At 40.9% G+C, this 22,719-nt stretch overlaps 1 protein-coding gene across 1 annotated transcript in view; it reads right to left on the reverse strand.

The window, feature by feature from the left end:
• The window catches only part of HHLA1 (HHLA1 neighbor of OC90), a gene marked incomplete at its 5' end in the record, with an annotated part of 34,218 nt that overhangs the window by 8,051 nt on the left and 3,448 nt on the right, over positions 1-22,719 (reverse strand). The window contains 12 exons of the mRNA XM_084748461.1: positions 1,028-1,099; positions 1,584-1,652; positions 4,410-4,646; positions 7,582-7,824; positions 9,167-9,253; positions 9,355-9,411; positions 10,125-10,208; positions 14,810-14,893; positions 14,990-15,076; positions 19,737-19,817; positions 20,559-20,615; positions 21,326-21,382. Of these exons, the coding sequence (XP_084604587.1) occupies positions 1,028-1,099; positions 1,584-1,652; positions 4,410-4,646; positions 7,582-7,824; positions 9,167-9,253; positions 9,355-9,411; positions 10,125-10,208; positions 14,810-14,893; positions 14,990-15,076; positions 19,737-19,817; positions 20,559-20,615; positions 21,326-21,382 (1,215 nt within the window). The remainder of the gene's footprint in view (positions 1-1,027; positions 1,100-1,583; positions 1,653-4,409; positions 4,647-7,581; positions 7,825-9,166; positions 9,254-9,354; positions 9,412-10,124; positions 10,209-14,809; positions 14,894-14,989; positions 15,077-19,736; positions 19,818-20,558; positions 20,616-21,325; positions 21,383-22,719) is intronic.

Here is a 22,719-nt window from a genome sequence, read left to right on the forward strand (position 1 = left end):
AAATATGGATTAGCATGTGTTCTAGAACTCAGCTTGACAATGTTGTCAGTACCATCAGTGTTTCTCTTTTGATCTCCTAGGAGAGGGAGACACAATTTCTTTGTAGCACAGTTGGGTCTTTGTGTCTGAGAAGCCCATTCACCATTCAGCGGAGGCTGGGAGGGTTGAAGCAGGTCTGAGGATGTATGAAACAAGAGACCGTGCAGGACCCAGCAACTTAATAATGCCCTGTTGACATACAGCCGACCAGCGCTCTAACGTTCAGGAAGCTTGTACAGAAAGATATTCAGGAGAAGGCGGGGCCTGAGAACCTGACCAACTTTGAAGGACTTACTTTGTCTCAATTTCTTTCAAAGGGAACTAACGGCACAAAGAGAGAAAGAGAGAGAGAGAGAGAGAGAGAGAGAGAGAGAGAGAGAGAGAGAGAGAGAGAGAGAGAGAGAGAGAGCGTGACAGCCAAAAGCTGAGAAAAGTTATTTATGTCTTGGGAGTTCTGAACTTCTCAAACCCATGGGAAAGGAGCATTCAGGGACACAGCCGGCAGGGCATCCTTTATAACACTGCCACAGCAAATCGTATCGAGCAAATGGGACAAGGAATTTGGAGTCATCATGTATGCCTTCCTTCCGCGCTGCTCAATCAGACAAGCAGCTCATCACAAGGGCAGCTTCTATTTGCAAAGTGCTCAGCACATTTCCCTAGATGCTCACTCAATGAGCGCTGATCAAATTAGATAACGTGGAGCTTTAAAATCCCAAGTCAATTCAGTACACATTATCTTAATACAAAACCACGGAGAGGGGAATAAGGAGGACAGATGGTTTTTTTTGTGCTGACAGCAATTTCAGTCTTTCTTTCTTTAAATTGAGAGAATCAATCCTGGGGACCACACCTCGCAAAAGCGGATGAGCTGAGATTTGTATCCTACTGTCTGAGTCTCCATTGATCAAACAAACTTTTTTTTTTGACTACACAACCTCATTCAATAAAACGCAAGCTTAAGCAATGACTGGGTGTTCCCACTCACTTGAAACTTGGGCTGCTGGGACCAGGGCTGGCTGTGACTCAGGGGTGAATGGCCACTCCACGGGAACACCATCTGCAAGTAGCAAGAGGAACATTCTCCAAAACTGAAATGACATGACATTGGGCTTTGACACATAAAGTTAGAAAAATCTTAACACCTTAAAGATGAAAATCCTTTGAAAATCTTCAGGAAAATGACAGCCAAAGGGAATGAAGTGGTTTGACCATAGTCACACGAATTTATGTGCAGCAACGCCATGAAACCACGTCTCCTGACTCTTTTTCTCTTTTTAAAAATGTTTTTAATTGAAAAAGAAAATCACTCATATTACATCTCAATTGCTATCCCATCCTGTGCATCCTCCCATTCCTCCCTCCCTCCCGCTTTCACCCCATTCCCCTTCCCTATGACTGTGACTGATGGGGACCTCCTCTTTTTCTCTAATGAGGTACAATGACAACATGTTTGTGGGCACTCTTGTCCCACTGTGCCCTTCCTCCCAGGCTACACTTTCCTTAAGGTATAGAGTTTCTTGGTCCGGGGCACGCAGTCTCACCTCTCTGCGGGTCTCTAGGGGCTGGGGCTTTGGTTGGATTTGGAGTCTGTGTTCCAGGAGTGAGTGTTCCTGGGAGGAGAGGAGAGAGAGGAGCATGCATCTCTTCAAACGCAAGCCCGATCTGAAAATGATGCTTCATATCTCACCTGGCTCACTAGGCCAGGCACCAAGCGGGCTGTTGGACGTTCAGGAATGAGGAAGAAATGTAGCCACAATCAAGTTCTTCCTGGACTATATAAGGGAGTGAATGAGTCCCATCAGTGACTGGTGAAGTGTGATGGGGCCATTGGGAACTTGTCAATATCAGTAAGATGTTGTGACACCATATGGGACAGTAGTGGCCCTGAACAGGGAAGCGTTTGAGTATGGACCCTCTGAGACAAAGAACCTGGCTCGCTTGTTATTGATCTGAGTCATGGCATACACATGGATTTCATCCACATAATTGATAAATCAGTTGTCAATCGTTTTTTTTTTTTTTAAAGCCTGGGCTCTCAGCATCAACATCTGTCTTTTATGCTCATAATGTCTTGGTTTTTGGACCACTTCAGGACCTGCCCCCTGCTGTCATGAGTCTGACCCCTGGAAAGCTAGCACAACAGCCATTTTTTTTCATAGAAGATGAAGGAGAGAGAAAGGGAGAGGGAGAAGGAGAGGGTTACATTCTGTGGATGAATGAAAAGAGTAAGGTTGGGGTACAACCTGGCCCAATAGATAGGCAGCAATTCAGCAGGTGGTATTGTTGAATGCAATAAGGACCATAGGGCTTGTGAGAATAGGTCTCCAAGGCAGAGCCAAAAGCTTGTGCAAAGACCTAGAGAAGCCATCAACTAGGGCTGTTCTGTGGCTGGACTCCAGAGAACAGAGTGAAAAGTGAGGGAGATGCTGGGAAGCCCATGTTCCAGCCCACACAGCTGTAGTGTTGTCTACTATTTGTGACCACTCTTCAGCAGGGACTCTGAGCTTTCTAGTGTCCAATTCAACATGGCTGTCACTCCATGGACCTCCACGTGGGTTGCAGAGATGAAGGCTACAATCCTTCGCGCTCAGCCTGTAACTGTCACAATACCCAACTCCAGCAGAAATCTTGTCATTTTCTCGGGAGAGGTCAGTATCATCTCTCATTTTCTGAGGCATTGATTAGACTGTTGCCTCCACAAATGAAGGTACCAGTGATGCTTGCTTCCTTGGTGGATTTCTGTGCAAATCCTGACAGCTTGAGCCACATCCAACTTGCTATGACTATCATTTAGATTGATTAAATGGCTTTGGGATCACAGAATACTGACGTGTAAGGGACTGAGGGTGCATGACTCCTAGAGAAGTCTGTTGTGGAGAGCTGGGGAAATGTAGAAGAGCTACAGAGAAGGATCACTGTCTAAACGCTTACATACTGAGCCCAGCTACGTGCAGATGTCACAGCTCGAAAAGTCCTTACCTAATTATGAGAACATGGAAACTCAGAGGGAGAGGAATTTTTTTTTCCCTGTGGATAGTGTAATTGATAAAGGCAAATCATAGTCCAGATGTGTCTGCATCTGAGACAGAGATGAGTTTCAAGATGACTGTTGTCCCACTGACCAAAGCAAAGTGAATTTGCTTTAATTTTCCTCTACGTTCCTGTAAGTGGCCGATAGAGCTCAAAACCATTACGTCAGGTGTTTATATGATTATTAGTGTCCAAATGACACACTCCAGACCGCACTGTTCAGCTGAGATGATTTTTGTGTGCATGAAGAGTGTTAAATTTCATGTGTTTCTTCCTCTCCCTATATTTCTCATGCTCAGTCATCTGACAAACTTTTATTGAATGTCCTCTCAAAGTAGCTTAAGCCTGAACATACAAGTTCTTAGGGAGAATACAGCCCCGAGGGGAGAAATGCCAAGTTCCCAGCTGCTAAAACTACAGCTGTGATGCACGTGAGAGCCCACTAGCCATGGTTGGCATGGGAAATCGATTCTGGCCACCTGTAAATATCAGAGGAAAGGATTTTGAAAGTGAATAAAATAAATTTTGTTGGTGAGAAGAAAATAATATGGATAAGTCATGAGTCTTGGGTAAAGAAAATGAAAACCGGGGTAACTATACTTTCCAAATGGGTGAAGGAACTGTAAGATTCGATATATGATCAGGATATAATTGCATTTTGCTTGTTTTCCAAGGGTTCATTATGTATACACATGCATGAACACACATGGACACATATGCAATTCAGCACTGGAATCAAGTTTGATAAGTCCTCTTTTATAACTCAAGCTCTCCTCATGTCTTGATGATGTAAATGTATATGCATGTGCAATTAACATTTATCATGTTACCTTACACCAGACACACATGCCATTAATACTATACAACAAAGACAGTTAGCCTGTCTACAGTGTTGACATTTAGTGGCTGCTACTTTAATAGCCAGTGGTACAGGGAAAAGCAACAACAGGATGTGACTTTACAGGCAAGTGAGAAGGGAAATGCTAGGGATGTAGAAATAGAACAGGAAAGGGGAAAGGAAGTAGAAATAATGAGAAGTGGTAGAAGATATGTTTCAAGTATGTTATATACACATATGGCAATGTCATAATGAAACCCTGACTAATATGAAGAAGGAAAGAGGGGCAGATGGGATAGACCTGTGAAGAAAAGGCATTTGTTTGTTTATTTATTTATAACTTAGAATAAAGGAGTGGAATAAAGAAAAAGATTTCATTTATGAAATCACGTATTTTTCCTACTTTTTCATATGTGTTTTAGATTTCCAAACTTTAGTAAGGCAGTCAAAACAGCCATTTTCAGGGGTGTTTGCAATGATGATGACTATTGTCACTCACCTGAGGTTGTGCTGGGCTGTGCTAGTCTTCTGGGTGTGGTCAGTATCCCAGAAGGATGCAACGGGCTTCCTGTGCTCCTGAGTTGCTGAGCATCTGCAGGGGAGGTTGATGTGGAGGGAAGGTTTGCCCAGGGTGGCCCTCCTGGTGTGCTATCATCCATGGTCTGTGATGTAGACATGGATACTGTAGGAGCCTGCATGTGTCTGTTTGTCACCCATGGTGTTCTGGTCATGTTCTCTGTAGTGTGTAGAAAGCGACAATCATTGGCACCGTTGTACTTGATCTTTTTGATCACGTATAAAGCTGCTGACATATAAAATACTCTCAAAGGGCAAGTGCAATGTGTATGTATAACACAAGTAATTCTTACATTTTACTGTGGACCAGAATACACAGGTTAAACTGAATTTTGTTTTTTTTGGTTTTTTTTTGTTTTTTTTTTGGCTACAAGTCAAAAGAAACATCTCTAGAGATGGGTTGGTGGCTAAGAGAACTTCCTGGTTTCACAAAAGACCCAGGATCTGTTCCCAGAACCCACAAGGTGGCTCACAGTCACTTATATCTTCAGTTCTAAGGAATCAGATGCCCTCTTGTGGCCACTTGTGGCACTGCATGCATGTGATGTACATACATACATACATACAGGACACAACAAGGCACTCAGGCATACACATAAAGTAAAAATAAATCAATTTTTGAAAATAAAACCCAGAATATCCTCTCTCAAGCCCTTAGACCCACAGAAAGCTAGAGTACGTACTTAGGGGTTTATAGGGTGGGAGTATCATATGTAAGAGATAAATTTCTGATCATACAATAGGCTGGGGAATTTGTTAGAGGTGGGTGGGTCTGGAGGCATTGGTGTGGCTTTGTTTTCTTCACACTGTGAAGCAAGTTACTTGGCAAGTTTAAGTCTGATGTTTATTTGTTCTTGATTTCAGTGTTGGAGATGGAACTCAGGGCTTGCACACGCTATGTACAGTTCTGAGCGCCAATGTGTTTGAACAGTAGTTCCCTTGCATTGCTTCTGGTATTTGGTCACAACAACAAAGAAAGTGGCTGCTACACCAAGCAAGCATTTGCCATTGGAGTGCACCCATAGCTTATTTTAGCCTTTACATTAAACTAGAAATAATAATAATAATAATAATAATAATAATAATAATAATAATAACAATAATAATAAAACTCACCAAACTTTCCTTAGTTAAACTAAACCTTCCCTAATCATCCCTTAAAGATGTTAGATAGTTTCACATTTTTCTTTCCATGGGAGAAAGTTAACAATCTTTTCTCTCAAAGTTTATAAAACTAATCCTGGTGGATGATCTTACAGCTGCAAGTTAATAGCCCAACATCTCATCCAGAACAGCAGTTGTCCCTTCATGCATTTGAATGATGTTACTCTCACTAGAGTTCTGTGGCTTTTCTTCTGTGGACTGGTGTTTCCTTTTAGGACCATGGCTAAGTGTTTAACCGTCTTGCCTCCAGCAATCATTTCACATTTCCCTGGAATATTTTATAATTTTGTTTAGCTTTCATGATGTAAGTAACTGTATTAACCTTTTGTGGTAAATATGAAAGTTTTAGTTGGTGGAGTTGAATGCTATTCCTCTTCACTGCTGAGACACAACCTTTGCTTAGCCTGCCTGCCTCCTGTCAATCCTTACTTCCTTGAAAGATGGCTTTGTTGTTTGTTGTGCTAAGTTGGATGCCCTCCTTGGGCTCCTGCTGAAAGATCTCAATGTAAGTTGGATCATGACTAAAGTTTGCTTTCCTATGTGTTCCTTTTCTCTGTGAACTTGAGAGAGAAAGGAGAAATTTAAATAGCCATTTTCTAACTCTCTTACTGGCTGCAAGCCATGGTGTCTTTTGATGAGTGAGTGAATGAATGATTTCTGCTGATTCTAATCCATCCTTGCCATAGATAATACCGACTCTTACTGAAAGAGATCATTTAGTTTTGTACTATTTCCAGGTAGGAAATAAGACGTCACTGTGCCTTTTGTGTTCAGTGACAAGACTGCTGGTATTGCACACGATGTGGTAGGATTGACTGGGAAAATTCTTGACTAGCCACTAATGGCATCATTTCATGCTAGGTTGGTGTCACTAACACATTTTTTGTTTGTTTGTTTAAATATATAACCTGTAGGAACCAGGCCCGACTGGGCTGCCTGCCTGTCTTGCTGTTTCATGTCCTGTTTCTAGCAGCTTCCACGTCTGTGTTTATCTTGGTTAGCTAGTTGTGTTTACTGCTCTGAGAACGCGCCCCTCCCTTCCTCGAGACTTTTCCTCCTATGTGCAATCACCTCTTGAGGGATTTCACCTGGGAGGAGGATTCCTGTTTTGCTGCCTATAAGAAGGCTCTTTGGAACTCTGAAGGGAACGAGAATAATAAACCACTGCTGCGGCTACTGCTGTGGCTGCTGCTCTCTTAGCATGAAGGACCTGCTGTGTTATTGTGTGTGTGTGTGTGTGTGTGTGTGTGCGTGTGTGTGCATGACTTAAATCTGCAGTCCCTCACCCTTGACTCGGTACCACGGTGGTGCGGGCACCACACAACCAGGTGCAAATTAACCATTTCCTGTGAATTTCCAGAAAAAGACATCTACCTATTTTGTTGAAATATCCTTGCCTCTGTTGCTTGCCTTTGGATCCCTTTCCCTAGCTAGGCTGCCCTGTCTGCCCTCAATAAGAAAGGATTCACTTGGTTCCGATGCAACTTGTTGTGCCAGTGTGGTTGGTACCCATAAAGAGAGTCTCTCTTTTTCTGAGGAGACAGGGAGGGGAGATAAGGGAGGGAGGTGAGAGTGGGACTGGGAGAAGGTGGAGGAGAGGGATGTGATTAGGCTGTAAAGTGATTAAATGAATAAATTAATGAAGAAAATGTCTTATTCCAGAAATTACTATTATTATGTAAGATATTGTCAGTGGTGGGGGCCTGGGTTAAGGATACCAGAGAACTCTTGGTATTATTTCTTAGCAAGTCTATATAACCAGTGCAATTTTCCATCTTTGATCGACCCTTAAAAACACTGTTCAAAAGGTGTAGCATCATCTAAGTTGTTGGGAAGTGTTAGACAGCAGTATTTTATTAATTTATTTGAGACTAGAGGAAACAAAAGGGAAACACAGCAGAGGAAAGGAAAAACCCAAGAAAGCATCTTACCTGAGGTTGGCTGTATGTGAGAGACACTCCTCTGTGTGGCTATGGTCCCAACAGGAAGCTCTGGAAACATCACTTTGTTTTCTGTTAGCTCTTTCCCTGAAGGAGTACTTATCTTTGTCCTGGGGAAGGTCTTCAAAGCTGACACCCACTGTGTGGTCCAGGGTTCAGGGTGTGATCTTAGCAGTGACTGTTGGCTTTGGCTCTCGAGCCTTGAAGTCCTCGCTATTCCCCTGGTAGTTGCACCTCAAAGGAAACAGCCAGTGGCAGCTTCAACTTACTTGTCACTTTGGGCAAATAGAACTATTGAGTCACAAAAAAGACAATTAGGCAGTAGCTATTTAAAATAGAGATGTTATGATAGTGGTGTGAACAGTACCAAATGTCACATGGTAAACACAATCCAACACACTGAGTACTAGGCCTTTTCCATCCAGGAGAAGCAAGCCTATAGGCCAGTAGGCACCTCTCACTTTATGTCCACAGTCTTCTGCCTAGCATTGTCTCAGTCTTCTCAAAGGAGAGCATTAGCCAATTTAACATTTGTGCCTCTTTCTCTTAGTCTTTATGGAATAAACAGGGGCTTTTCTCTCAAAAAATCTACCAGTCTGTCTTGCTGAAGGTCAGTCTTCCAAGCAGTTTCTTCTGGAAAGCTGGACTTCTCTTGATGTTCCCTATACGTGCCCATAGAGCAAATAGCATGAGCCTCATTGCTCTGGCAGGGACAAGTACCTGAGTCATGGAGCAGCTGAAGGCTGCAAAGTACAGGAGTACTTTGACAAGTCCCTAGATGTCATCAGGAGAGACAGTCAGTCCGGCACTCTTATATCTGACAACTTATTCTGTTCATAGCAGTTTATCACACAACTTTTGTGGAGTTAGATATAAATAAACCCCACTGTTTATTCAAGAGAAAACATCTGTTGCTGACTGTTGAGTTTGGCCAGGTAAGGGACAAAACCCAACTCACATCTGTGGACCATTGCCCTTGGTACCAAGCATGAGTATGGTCATGGGCTGTGCTGTATGGATGATGAGGACTTGAAACAAGCATACACGTCAGGTGGACTCAGCGGAGCAGGCAGAAGCCAGGTACTAAGTGTGAGGAAGAAAGAGAACTTAGCAGTGGTTTCAAAATGGCGCCTAGTGACACAGAACACAAATGGATGGTTGTTGACAGAAGATGGAGGGTGGAGAGGGAGAGCCAGAGAATTACAGAGGGGCAATGACTCTAGAATAAGGATCAAAATTTCAAATAGCTTCAAGAGCCCAATAGTGAATGAAAAAAAAATATGTAACATAATAGGGTACAAGAGGATTGTGGGAATAAAGAGACAGGTGTCCCTCAATGGAAAGAGAGGAGACAGAAGCTAATAATCTCTAGCCGTTTGCTGTTATAAAGAGGAAGATCTAGGGTGGCCAATCCCCCTAATACTCCAGAAATTATTTTTTTAATCAAAAGGAAAATTCCTCTGATTTTAGTACCGACTGATTAAATAAAATCCCTGGAGTCAGCATTTCTTCTCCAGTGAGCTGAGGTATGGTAGGGGAAAAGGTCGCTCTGGCCTCTATAATAGTTTACACTCACCCAAAGCACCAGGCACCCCACTGGTAAATGTGTAGTTGACAACGGGGGATTTCTCCACCATCTGCCAGAAGTCAGAGAGATTCCTCCCTGAAAAGAAAATCACACCATGGAGCCAGAATCTCGGGTTTGTCCGCTGGAGTGTGAAGCTCAGTGGCCATCCAGAGAGCTTCTAGGTCACTGATGCTCACCTGACTTCCCTGCCATCACACAGATGAAGACACAGTCAGATTCATTGGTCTGACTCACTGCAAGACAAAGCAAACACAGACAAGTCTTTGCAACCAGGTGTGTGGTCTCTAGGGTCAGCTCTGAGAGTACAATACTGTTTCTGTCTGCCTGATCCCCTGCTCAGCATGTCATGTATACTGACTTATTGAGCCCTTGCCATCATCCTACGGGGAAGATGTGAACATATCTCTGCAGGCCTTTAACAGAGCATCCCCAGTGTGTTTAGAGACAATTGTGATTAGGAATTCAGAAGTTTTAGATTTTTGAGTGTCCTATGGAATGTCTGTACCACACTGACAGAAGATCTCCCAGCAGCAACCAGGGAAGCCTGCAGCAATCCCATTCATCCCAGCCATTATGCACTCAGCAAAATGTTTGACCCTTTGCAGTATGTAGAAAATAGCCACCTTCCCCTAATCTGCCCTTTTGTCTTTAAAAGGGGAGGGGCAATTACAGCGCAGCTAGAGCCTGCTGATACCATCCCTATGTTGATTGTAGTATTTGCCCTTAAATTTCTGGTACTCCAGGAAGATCCCTGTTTGGATGATGGAGCCAACAAGGACTGGTGTGAGAAACCAGCCCTCATCTCTAATCTAAATAAGAGCTTACCTGAAAGTTTCTGGTAGCCTGACCTGTGACAACGCTTGGGATGTGGAAACCTACCAGGCTCAGCTATATTCCTGGAGGAATGCCAGACCCCAAGCTTGCCGGGCACCTTAAAGATACACACCCGAGAGGATGGAGGTTGACTTAAAAATCTCAGTGAGGTAGCTGGTAGAATTTCCAACAATGTCCACTAGCAACGCTGTGAAATCTGCAAGACAAGTAGGAGCGGCTCTCTGAATTCTGATGCAGAGATGCAAGGGGAAAGATATTCCATTTGAATTTTTTTCTGAAATAGATTTTATAATTGTAATTTAAGTAATCTGTTAAATATTGTTGATATACATGCATAGAGAAATACTAGCTCAAAAAATAGCAAAGGCGAACTCAAGCAGACAGAACTTTTATAATCCAACTCTCTCTCTTGTAATATCCAAGGACTACCAAGGGATCATATTACTTCATCTAACTTCATTAGACTATCAAATCTATTATCAAATCTATTCAACAGAAATCTGGCCCACAAATGTGTAAGGTCAATTTACAGAAGTGGGGAGTTTGAAAATACAGTAAAACTTAATGTTGGGTCGTGAACTATAGACATCAAAATAGACAAGACCTCTACAAAACATCATTGGGAATATCTCCTTTTGCCTATTTATCTTGACCATGAAAGGGATAGTCTGGGAGACTTTTTATGACACATTAGTGTGCAGAACCATTGAATACTTTCTTTCTGAGCAAGAGGCCCACTGGATGATTTTCTATCATGCCTCATAGGGATATTTTTTTAAACTCATCAATGGGATTGTGAGTTGCTTGCAAAACAATCAGGCTTGAAAACACATACCCTGTAGAGGCAGGCTAATAGCCTATGAAAATCACTAGTTAGTATAGCAGGCCTACACTAGCAGGAGGTGGACGGTGATAAGCAGGAGCCTGAGCCACAGTGGGAGTGGCTGGTTTTGTGTGTCAATATGACACAAGCTAGAGTCATCAGAGAGGAAGGAGTCTCAGTTGAGGAAATGCCTTTATGAGATCCAGCTGCAAGACAATTTCTCAATTAGTGATCATTGGGGGAGGCCCCAGCCCATTGTGGTTGGTGCTATGCCTGGGCTGGTAGTCCTGTTCTATAAGAAAGCAGGCTGAGCAAGCCATGAGGAGCAAGCCAGTTAGCAGCATGTTTCCATGGCTTCTGCATTAGCTCCTGACTCCAAGTTCCTTCCCTATGTGAGTTCTTGTCCTGGTTCTCTTCAGTGATGACTACAATGTGGACCAGTGTGGAAAGGTAAGCTGGATAAACCCTTTCCACTCCAACTTGCTTTTCGGGCATGGTGTTTACTTCCTAAGACCTCTGCAGGTATCGACACCACTTTGTACAGAAGGCTGTTGACCATGGTCCTCTTTCTTTCTATATTATGTATAGAGCCTGATAAAGTGTACAACCTCATTACTAGTCCATTTATTTTCCTTCTATTTCTTAAAACTCTTCTTCGTTAATTCACCTACCCAAAAAATATTCATAGGGTGTCTGCAGTATGCCAGATGCCTGCTAGGTACTAGAGAGTTCTGTAATATCTACTGCAAAAGTTAAGGTTTCTGGAGGGCATCAAGGTGGATCAGCATGTAAAGCATGTAAAGTGTTTGTCACCAAGCCTAACTTGTGTTTGATGTCCAGAACTCACATGGCAGAAGGAGAAAATGTACTCCTGAAGGTTGTTTCCTGACCTTCACATGTGTGCTATGGCACACTGCTGTTGCATATGCATGCCTCCTCCAATAAATACATAAATAAATGCGTATTTAAAATACATCAAAATTAATGGGAAAGAAAGACTCACAAGTTGAATGATAAAATGTAAAGTTGAAATCCACTATTTATGTTGCATAGAAGCTCTGAACAACACTCTGGATCCAGATGCTCAGGATGGATCCAAGTTCTTCACAAGGCTTACAAATGATGGTATCTGTTCAGAGTCCTATAGCCTATTACAGAGACTGGATTTGAGCTGATATTTGCCTTGAGATGAAAGTTCTTTCCTCCCAAGATTCCTACCACCACTCATACAAACTGTCACTCAGCATTCTCTGTCCACTTCCTTTTTGAAATTTTGTTTACAACTCTTTCACTGGGTTTAAAAGAAAGTCAGTTATTGTTACTTTGAAGATATTCTTTGTTCCCACAGAAATTCAATCAATTGATTTACTAATAATGCTCAGAGATGAATTATACTTTAGTCTCTTTATATGTAAATAGAAGACAAAAACATTTATTTATTTATTTATTTATTTATTTATTTATTTATGTCTATCCAACTAGTGCTGATTTAAGACTGTCTTTTAATATTCAGTGTGAACAAGACTGTGGAATAAATATCCATTCGAGCATTGCTGACAAGAGCGTAAATGCCTGCAAGATTTCTAGAAATTTTAACAAATTGAATCACAATGTTATAGTCTCCCTGTCAGCCAACAATTTCATTTCAAGGGCTTTATCCTACAGAGATAATTTGGCTAGGGCATCAAGTGATTCTGCACAGCTGATCACTGAATCACTGTTTTTAATAGTAATGGTTGTCAGGAATAGGAGACAGGTAAATAACCTTCACCTCATCCTTCAGTGAATAGTGTGTATCCATTTTGAAGGACTGGGCATAATTCTGTGTACTGGAATAGAATGGAGTTTAAGACACGCGGTCCAAAAAATTACCAATTGTACATATATGGGGATCAGCACATCACTACACCCCCATCCAAAAGACTTTTTCTTGTAGTAGATAGACATTAATACAGAGACCCACAACTTGACAATGTGCAGAAAGTGGCTTTGAAGCACTCAGTCCTAAATTGTATGTTATTATCAAACCCCTCCTCCCAAATCTCAGGGATCTATTTTGAAGAGGCGACAGTGAGACTGTAAGGCCAGAGTTGGCCATGCCAAAGAAGCAATGTCTTCTGAACACAACAGGACTGACTGGTGCATGTGAACTCTTGGAGACTGTGACAGAACACACATGACCTACATAGGGTCAAACTAGACAAGGCCCACACACTGAGAAAAGTAAGTGGACACAAAGTCCCACCCCTAGCCAAGAATCTATTTGCAATTTACAACTTTTGGGAATGGGAAAATCAGTTTCCTTAAAGGAAGTATCATTAGATACATCAACCACACTCTAGGGAAGACCCCAAGCCCAGAAATAATTGGCCAACAAAGAAAATGAATTTTGTGTGTGTCTTTGTGCACTCTTTATTTTGTTTTGGTAGGGTTGTTTTTGTCTTGCTTTCTAGGTCATTGGTTTGATTTTCTTTTTCCTTCTTTCTTTCTTTTTTCTTTTCTTTTTTTTTTTTGAGAGAGAGAACATGCTGTTGGATGAGTATGGAAATGGGGAAGTTCTAGGAAAAGTTGATGTGGAGAACTAGGATCAGAGCATACTGTATAAAAATGTAGCAAAAAGTGGATAGAGTTAGAAAATAAGTAAAAATATTACATAATCCAAAGTTACATATTAAAAGGATGTCATACTTTAGTTAAGGCAAAGTTTTTTTCTTTTCTTTTTAATACAACAGCATCTTAAAGCCTTCGTTGCAGGGGTATAGCCATATCACTAAATTCTCCACAATGGAATTTGAATTCTATGCTGTAAGGGTATAGAACATCAGTATGCTTTCCAATTCTTTTTACCCTTGTTTTATGTGGTGGTAAACTACCTTGCATCTTGAGAACAAGAAGAACACCTCTTGAAAGCAGAGCACCAAGTTAGCAGAAAACCAAGTCTTCATATTTATAAGTGACTGTATTTCCAATGTTTCCAAAACGTATTAATATAAAAATATATTAAATAGTTAATCAGAAAAGGGAACAATGGATAGAAGCCAGAGGAATCCTTTTATAGCTATGGTACAAGCCTTGTTGTTCCTTGATACAGGAAAATCACACTATTACACTGAGGTCCCAACTTGTCCTTATGCTCTGCTAGCTGCCGGTCATTTGCAGTGCCTTCATTTAATTTTTGTCCTTTCATCTAGACCTATGGTTCTCAACCTTCCTAGTGCTGGAACACAGTTACTTCCTCATGTTGTCATGACCCCTAACCACAAAATTATTTTATTGCTACTTCATGACTATAATTTTGCTGCTGTTATGCAATGTAAGGTAAATATCTGATATCCAGGGTATCTGGTACGTGACCCCCCCTCATGGGGTCATGACAAGTTGAGAACCACTGCTCTAGACTCTAAGTTCCACCAGAGCAGAATGTGTCCTCTCTGCTCAGGCCAGGAAGATTGCTTCAGTAATAGCATATTCTCAGTAAAGACCTATTGCTTGAGTGAGGTCATAGGAGGAGAGAAATCTTAACTTTTACTTTTTAAGACTTTCTAAATTTCAGAAACATGCAATACTTTTAAATTAGAAAAGTAATATATAATGCCATTGAGAAGAATTCCACATATTTCAAGGCCATACTAATGCATTTCTCCATTTTAAAGCACTCCAATCTTTTTAAAATCAGAGATAATAGCCTTTCTGGTGTCCAAATATGTACATATTTTATCATGATAACTGTATTCTGAATACTATTTAGAATTTCCTTTCCTATCAGAAAATTCTTGGGACCACATAAGCAATGATAATGAACACCCATTTGTGTATACACAGAGATTCACTAAAATAGAAATTTACAAGGAAATGAGCACACCATTAAGTGTTGAAAGCATCACTGTATTATCTTACTATGAGAAAAAAAAGACCATCTAAAATGGCACAATCAAAATTGGAAATGCTACAAAGGCATAGCAGACTCCACCTACCTGATAAGTCATTGGTCCTATTGCTCAAACAGTAGCAGTACCTGGTAGGGAATTTGGCTGGGTCAACTGTCTTTGGGTTGGAAACTGTGAAGAGAAAGTATTACCTCAGTGCTATGACAGTATGCCTTGCCCTCAGCCCATCACCCACCGTATCACCACAGGAGGACTGTCATGACTTACTGTTGTAGATGGCCACAGAGACTTTGTGGAAGGCAAATGAACTATAAGAAGTAATGCTAAGCACGGAGAAGAATTGCTTGCTGTCTGCTGAAGAGGGAGAGAAATAAGCACAAATGCTTTCTGACATAGCTGTAAATAAATCAGTAATAGACGTGCCTGTGAGTTCAGCTCTGGGAGCATGAGTGAGGAGGATTCTGTGTTTGGAGCCAGTCAGAGCTATATAGCAAGACTGTCGTGAAAAGCAAAAAAACAAAAACAAAAAACCTAATCAAAACAAAAAACAAAAACAAAAGTGTATGTGAAGGACAGTGAGTACGAGCAAGGTACAGGGCATATTTATATGAAAATGTCATAAACAGACATCTACACTAGTGTAATAAAATAGAAGATCCAAACATGAGTATGTGTAACTATGGTCACATGATATATTTTAGCTAGGGTTTCTTTTGGTGTTTATCAAATGCCATGACCAAAACCAATCTGGAAAGAGAAGAATTTATTTCATCATCCATCATCCAGCTAAATCAGGGAGGGAAATCAAGGCAGCAGCCTGGAAGCAGATGAAGCAGAGGCCATGGAGGAGTACTGCTTATTGGCTTGCTCACTCATAGCTTTCTTAGCCTGCTTTTGTATAGCACCCAGGATCCTCAGCCCAGCGGTGGCATCACCTATAGTGATCTGGGCTCTCCAACATCAATCATCAGTCAAGAAGATATATTGAAGGCTTGCTGATAGACCAATCCGGTGGAGGCACTACCTCGGTTGAGGTTCTCTCTTCCAAAATGACTCTAGTTTGTGTCAAGATGACTTAAAATTAACCAGTATGTGGTATTTGACAAGGATGCCAAAAACATACTTTGGGAAGAAGATCTTCAACAAGTGATGCTGAGGAAAACTGGATGTCCACATACGGAAGAGTGAAATTAGACTCTTATCTATCACCTTACACAAAAATTAACCCGAAGTGGAGCAAAGATCTCAATTTAAAATAGAAACATTAAAACCATTAGAAGAAAACATAGGCAGTGGTCTATAAGGTACAGCTGTAGGAAAGACTTTGTGAATAGAATTTAATTTGCCCATTAATTAAGGACACAACTGACAACTGAGACACCATAAAACTAAAACTCTGGACAACTAAGGAAACAATCAAAAGTGAAAACCAAACACACAGATTGGGGAAAATCTTTGTCAGCTATGCATCTTATAGAGGTCTATTATTGAGAATATATAAAGAATTTAAAAATTGAAACATTAAGAAGAAATAAAGACGTCCATTAAATAGCACAAAAATAGTCATCATCCTTAGCAATTAAGAAAGTGCAAACTGAAACAACTTGGAGATTTCATTTCATCTGAGTGAGGGTGGCTAAGATCAACAAAACAACTTACAGCAAAGATAAGCCATTTTTTAGGGAGGAAAAAGAGAAAATTGCAAATAAACTGTCAAAGTAGTACTGTATGTTGGAATAGATTACAGTACCAATGAATATGTCTGCAACAAAACTCCTGTACCTAAGGCTCAGGGAGCATTGCAGAAGAGGAAGAAGAAATATTGTAAGAGCCAGAGGACCAGGAAGTCTGCTGTGAGAACATTTCTCCTAGATATGAAAGGGAGGCTGCATCTGCGATAGCAACAATATAGCTACCACAACAAGGCCAGAACAGTTAGAATATTAATAGACATGCTAAGAAGCAAAGGAAAACATAGGCAACTAATGACTCCTGAGAGGGGAAAAATTAAATTCTTCAAAGGATGAGGCCCCTAATTGATTATCCACTATCAAGTTCTGAAATCACATACACACAAGCCACAATATATTGACTCAGCAGCTTGTCTATAATCTATGTATCTATGTATCGATCTGTATCATAAAAATAAAAAATTAACAATTTAAAAAGGAGTGAGGAGAAGACATGGGCTAGAGAAAGAAAAGGAAAAGGGGAAGTAAGGCAATTATATATTAATTAAAATGTTGTAATAAAAATGTTATAACAAAACCCATTATTTTATATACTATCTAAAGCATTAACGATAACAAGAAAAATGAACATAAAAGAAAATGAGAATAAAGTAAAAAAGAAAAGAGAAACAGTATTTTATAAGCAAATAGAATAATCAAATGAATGATAAAAATAAATAAATACCAATAAAGAAAAAATGAGAAAAATTAGATGATTATGGCACAATATTCCCCAACATACAAAAACACTATGCATAACTTGGTGGTAACTAACAGCTCTCTAATTGGGCATAAGGCCCGCTCAACAAGAGGAAAATCATGCCCGGTACTGAAAATCTAACCCACGGATAGTAAAGTCACGGACTTTAAGGAAAATCTAAGACCAACCACTTTACTGAGCTCATATAACAAACTACACCCTAAACATTTATCCTTATATCCTCAGATAAGTATAGGTCTCACCTCTCATCAAAGCTCATTACAGAAAACCACAATTAATCAAAATGCAAAGAAAAGGTGACTGTGGGGTGCTCAGCCCCATCTAATGAATCTAGATTACAACTCCTACGCCCACGGCTCTAGGATTGTAGACAAAGAGAGGGTAGAATGACTGCAACAGTCGGAGAAATGGGAAGCTTGCTGTGAGATGTTGACGCCTGGAAATGTCAAAGAAGCTACACTCATGAAGTCTCGTCTACATGGCTTCCTGAACAAGACTGGAACAAGGACAACACGAACAAGCACACTGACATGAAATGGGAACCTCACAGGGCTTCAACCCTGAACAAAGAAACCCAGCCAACCAAGAAATGCTGAGAGTCAGAGAAATGGTCTTCCTCGAGGAAGAGCCCACAAATTCGTTTCCAATACCAAATGGTAAATCCTGAAATCACATACATATGAGTAACAGTATATGGACTAAGCAGGTTATAGTTACATATCTAGTAATATATGCATAAACACATAAACACATAACACACACATGCACACATATATGACAACAATTAAATAGAGGCTGTGAATCTGAGAAAGAGTAGCATGTATGCATGGGAAGGGTTGGAGGGAGGAAAGGGATGGGAAAATAATGTAATTATATTTTAATTTCAAAAAATAAAATAAAAAATAAAAATGATAAATTAAACAAAAAATTCTACTATAATAGTCTTTGCCTTTGTACTGTCTGGTGTACCTGGAAACAATAGAAGTCTCTCAATAAAAATTTTGGATGTAGTAATTTTTCCAAGGGGTTGTTACAAATTCCCATACACTTAGAGTTATAAAAATAAGAGAAGTTGATCATCTCATGATTATAGAGGCTGAAAACCTGGGAAGGTGGGATCCAGAATTCTGAGTTGTTTTAATAAGTGTGCCTCAGGTTACTTTTATTTGTATGTATTTTGCAGCCTAAGGGAATGCTGTTCACATAGCCTTCAATGTAGAATTGGTATTTGTTAGCCCTTTCTTCTGCACAGCACTCAATAGCCTACATATTCTCTTTATTGCTTAAGGATTCTGTTTATTGCATTCTTCTCTCCTTTCATAAGACTATGAGTGCTCAGGGCAGGGGCTTTTATCCGGTTTCTTCCTTGGTTTACATTCAAACTATAGGATAGTGGCTATCTGGCATGTGGTAGGTGTTCCATAAGCATCTACCAAGGAAGAGTAAATCAGAATATAAATGATAAAGTGAGTAAGGGTAAACCGGTGATTTTTCATGCTCTGCTGCAATTTTGAAAGAATCTTCTAGATATCTATCTTTTGATTTTTGTTATAAGAGAATATTTGTGGCATATAAGTTAATATTTATAGAAGCTAAAATAAAGTTAAAAGAAGCCTAATTACACTTATAATTGGCACTAGCCCAAAAGGCATGTTCCACGAAAGTCTCCACTTACCAGGAGATTGGTATAGATGTGAGGACATCCTACTGAGACTCTTGGTAAGAGAAAAATAGGAGATGGGGAAATAGAAGGACCCAGAGGGTCCTAGAAACCTACAAGAAGAACATCATGATATGTGGATCAGGGCCCAGGGGGGTCTGCTCAAACAAGTGCACTAACCAAGGACAATACAATAGTAAATATCGAACCCCTACTCTGATCTACTCAATGGACAGGATATTCTCCACAGTTATGTGGAGAGCGGGGATTGACTTTGACATGAACTCTGGTGCTCCATATTTGACCACCTTCCTTTGGTGAGGAGGCCCGATGGCACTCAAAGAAAGAATAAGCAGCCTACCAATATGAGACTTGATAGCCTATGACCATATAGTCGGGGAGGCGGTCCCCCTCAGTCATAGACCTAGGGGAGGGGAATAGGGTGAAGGCGGGAGGGAGGGAGGAATGGGAGGATACAAGTGATAGGGTAACAATTGATTTGTAATCTGAATAAACTCATAAATTTTTTTTAAAAAGAAGGCTAATTATAACAATAGTGTAAGCCTCAGAATCCCGTTTGTCTTAAAAAGCAACCCATATTTAGTTTTATCAACTTCATGAATAGATTTTCTTAGGGTGATACAGTTGTGATTGCAAATGACAGCACTGCCCATTCAGCACGCTGGCTATGCAGTTTCATTTCGGAATGCTTTCAGCTATCCCAGTTCATGTTGATATGGTCACAGTTGTCATGGGTTAAAGAGCACAGTGTGCTCTCCATTTTGAACATGGAGACACTGAGATACAGGCGTAGCATGTGTCCTGCCCAGGTCGTAGACAGACTAGAGGCTAAACCAGTACAAGAGAAGTTCAGGTACACACAGTATCAACATGAATGGTTACCTTTTAAAGCTCTCCTGAGCATCCCGTTCACAAGCTCTGTCAGGTTGAGTGCAGACAGATCAACTGACCTGCCTGGGAGTTCTGAAAGAGATTTAGAAACATCTCTGGTAGGATCTTCTCCGTGTCCAAAGCAGCTTCTCATTTCCGGGTGTGGATGGGAGATTCTTCAGGCACATGTTGAACACAGACCAAGTTGCCAGACACAAGGGGCTCAGAGGTAAGCAGCAATTCATGCCAGGAGCTCAGTAGGTGACAGTCAGTGACATGTACTGTGAGTCACATAGTGCTTGTTTTGGGGGACTGTTTTATCTCTGTGCTTGGAGAGAGCAGGATTAGACAGACTACCTCTCAGTCACAGTAGGAGCCTAGGGGCCATTGATAGTGTTTTCAGCACCTCCAAATTTGGAAATTGGCACACTGATTCATCTGTCGACCAAGCCTGGCAAGGTACTGGCATCTACTAAATTGTTATTATATTTTAAAACTCCACAATTCCAATGTATAGGTTTCATTCTCAGAAATGCTGATTTCATAGAACTTGGATATGACGGTAGACATCATATGGACCAACGACTCCTCCCCCCGCCCGTGCCATATGGTGTGTACAACCATATGGAGAGAGGATGCTGGTTAAAGCAAGATAGACAGATGGTTGGTAGTTCCTTTCTATTATTTCTATTAGGATGTCCTCACATCTATCTCAGCCTTCTGGTAAGTGAAGACTTTCTGCTTAGACCTGCGTTGCCGATTAGAGAAGTGGGAAGCAATTTTGCCTACCAGTCTAGAGTCCCACAGCATGGTGGAGGTAAGTGGAAAACTCACCTGTAGTTGCAAGAACCCCTACGCCCTTGACCACCTTTTCTTCTCTGAAGACAGACTCTGGGAAAGGAAAAATTGTCATGACACAACATAAATCTTTATTCCCAGTCCTGCAGATGTGGAGAAGGCTTGGGGGCTCAACAGAGTAGGATCACTGAGAGAGCCTGTGGAAGCAAGAGACTGGGTATTCCTACGCTTGCTCCCCTAATTCTGTTTCAGTTCTAATCTGCTGACTGGCTGTGGTCTAGAGAACCATAGTCTCACAAACACAATACCAACCATGCAGAGTGTCTATTTTGCCTATCTCATTAGCTGAGTCGGGAAACTGGGCTGCAGAGAAAAGAACAGTTGGCCTGACTTTGTACAACTGAGCTATGGGGTGGAGGGTTCAGAACTCAGTTACACAGTGTTTTGGACCTCCATAAACAAAGGCTATTTGTCTGTGAGTTTCTAGCTCCATGAAGCATCCTGTCTGTAACTTTGGAAACAGGATACTCATGAGCAATGGCAGTAGGCATTGTAAGTACCTATAATAGGGCACTAGCAAGGCAAGAGGGGAGGAAAAGGCCTCTTTGCTACAGACATTGACCTGGAGGACTAGTCACTTGATACTAGAGGATGAATAATCACATTGCACCTGTTGCTAGCACTGTTGCAGAGATAACTTTTCATGTAATTTAAAATAAAGAATGCAGAAGAGTAAAGGTATAGAGTCTGGAAGATGTGCACAGTGTTCCTGAGTAAGTCAGTGCTAGGACAGGCCTCCATACCTTCTTCATGAAGGAAGGATCCATATTTCCCCTTCTTGAGGCTTTTGTTTCCAGACACTGAAACAGAAGTTTTCATCAGTGAAATATACTCTAGGGTACCTCCTCACACAGTACATAACATCCTTTAAAAATCATCTTGTCCATCACTTCCTTTGAAGATGGAGAGACAATAACCATGAAGATTCAAGCCATAGACCCAAGTCACACAATGGGCAGAAGCCAAGATAAAGCTAAAACACAGGCAGATGAGATCTTCAGGGAGCTCTGCTATGATTTTCATATTGATTCATTCTAGTGCACTGGTATAACACATAAAGTACATTTCATTACAATAAGATGTATGAAATCAGCCATTTTACATTTTTATTCTTTTACAGTTTCATTCATACATACACACACATTATATATACTCATGTCTCTATCCTCTCTCTCTTTATTCTGGCCACGAAGTGTTTGATGTCTTTTCATTTTGTTTTGTGACCAACTTGGTTTAACCAGGGCCACTCAGTAGAGCATGGAGCATGTAAAACTCTTCAAGGGCTACATCACTAAAGAGAATGACTTCCTCTCTTCCAGCAGGCCTCAGCTGCCATTAGCTATGGGATAAATCACATGAGATAGTTATTGACAGCTATGCTGATAAGACCAACTTAAGTATTTAGTCCCTTTATTAATAACCAGGTCAAGAGTCGGCTCATGCCTCTGAAAAGTCTCTTTGTGCCCAGGCTCAGGCACAAGATTTTAAAAGACAAATCCAGAATAAAATCACTGTTTGAAGGGATGGCTATATTAGTGAGGGAGTTGGGGCAGCCTAGTAAAATATGCATTGTTTGTATAGCTCAGCAGTATTTTCCAGATATCACATAATATTTTTGGACCATGGTCAAAATCATGGTTTATCCCAAAAGGATTGCCAAGGCCAATTCAGCTGGTGGGGGTTGAAGTGACCCAGCACGCACAAAATAAAGTTAGGATTGAATGGCATTATCCTTGTCATTTCAGCTATCCTGGGCAGGTTCTGTAAGACCCTCCCCAGCTATGACTGAATGTGTACTGGCTTAGTCTAGTGTGGGCCCTAGGAAAGCAAATGCAACTTTCATGAGTTCATTAGTGCATAGCCATATTGTACCCTTAAAATAGCATTTCCTGACCATCTTCCTCATTGCCTAACTCTGATGTTTTTTCTGCCCCATCTTCCAGTGTGCTCCCGAAGCCTCCTCTGTACAAAATTTTGCTTGGAGAAATATAGGACCAAATTTTCTTCTTTCTTTTCCTTCCTTCCTTTCTTTCTTTTGTTTGTTCTTTCTTTCCTTCCTTCCTTGTTCATTCTTCATCCTTTTTGGCAATGTGCCAGTTCATTTTTAAAATATAACATTTTTATTAATTCTTTTAGA

This window comes from Acomys minous (genome assembly GCF_964271855.1).
Source record: "Acomys minous genome assembly, chromosome: 12".
In the NCBI taxonomy this organism is placed as follows: domain Eukaryota; kingdom Metazoa; phylum Chordata; class Mammalia; order Rodentia; family Muridae; genus Acomys; species Acomys minous.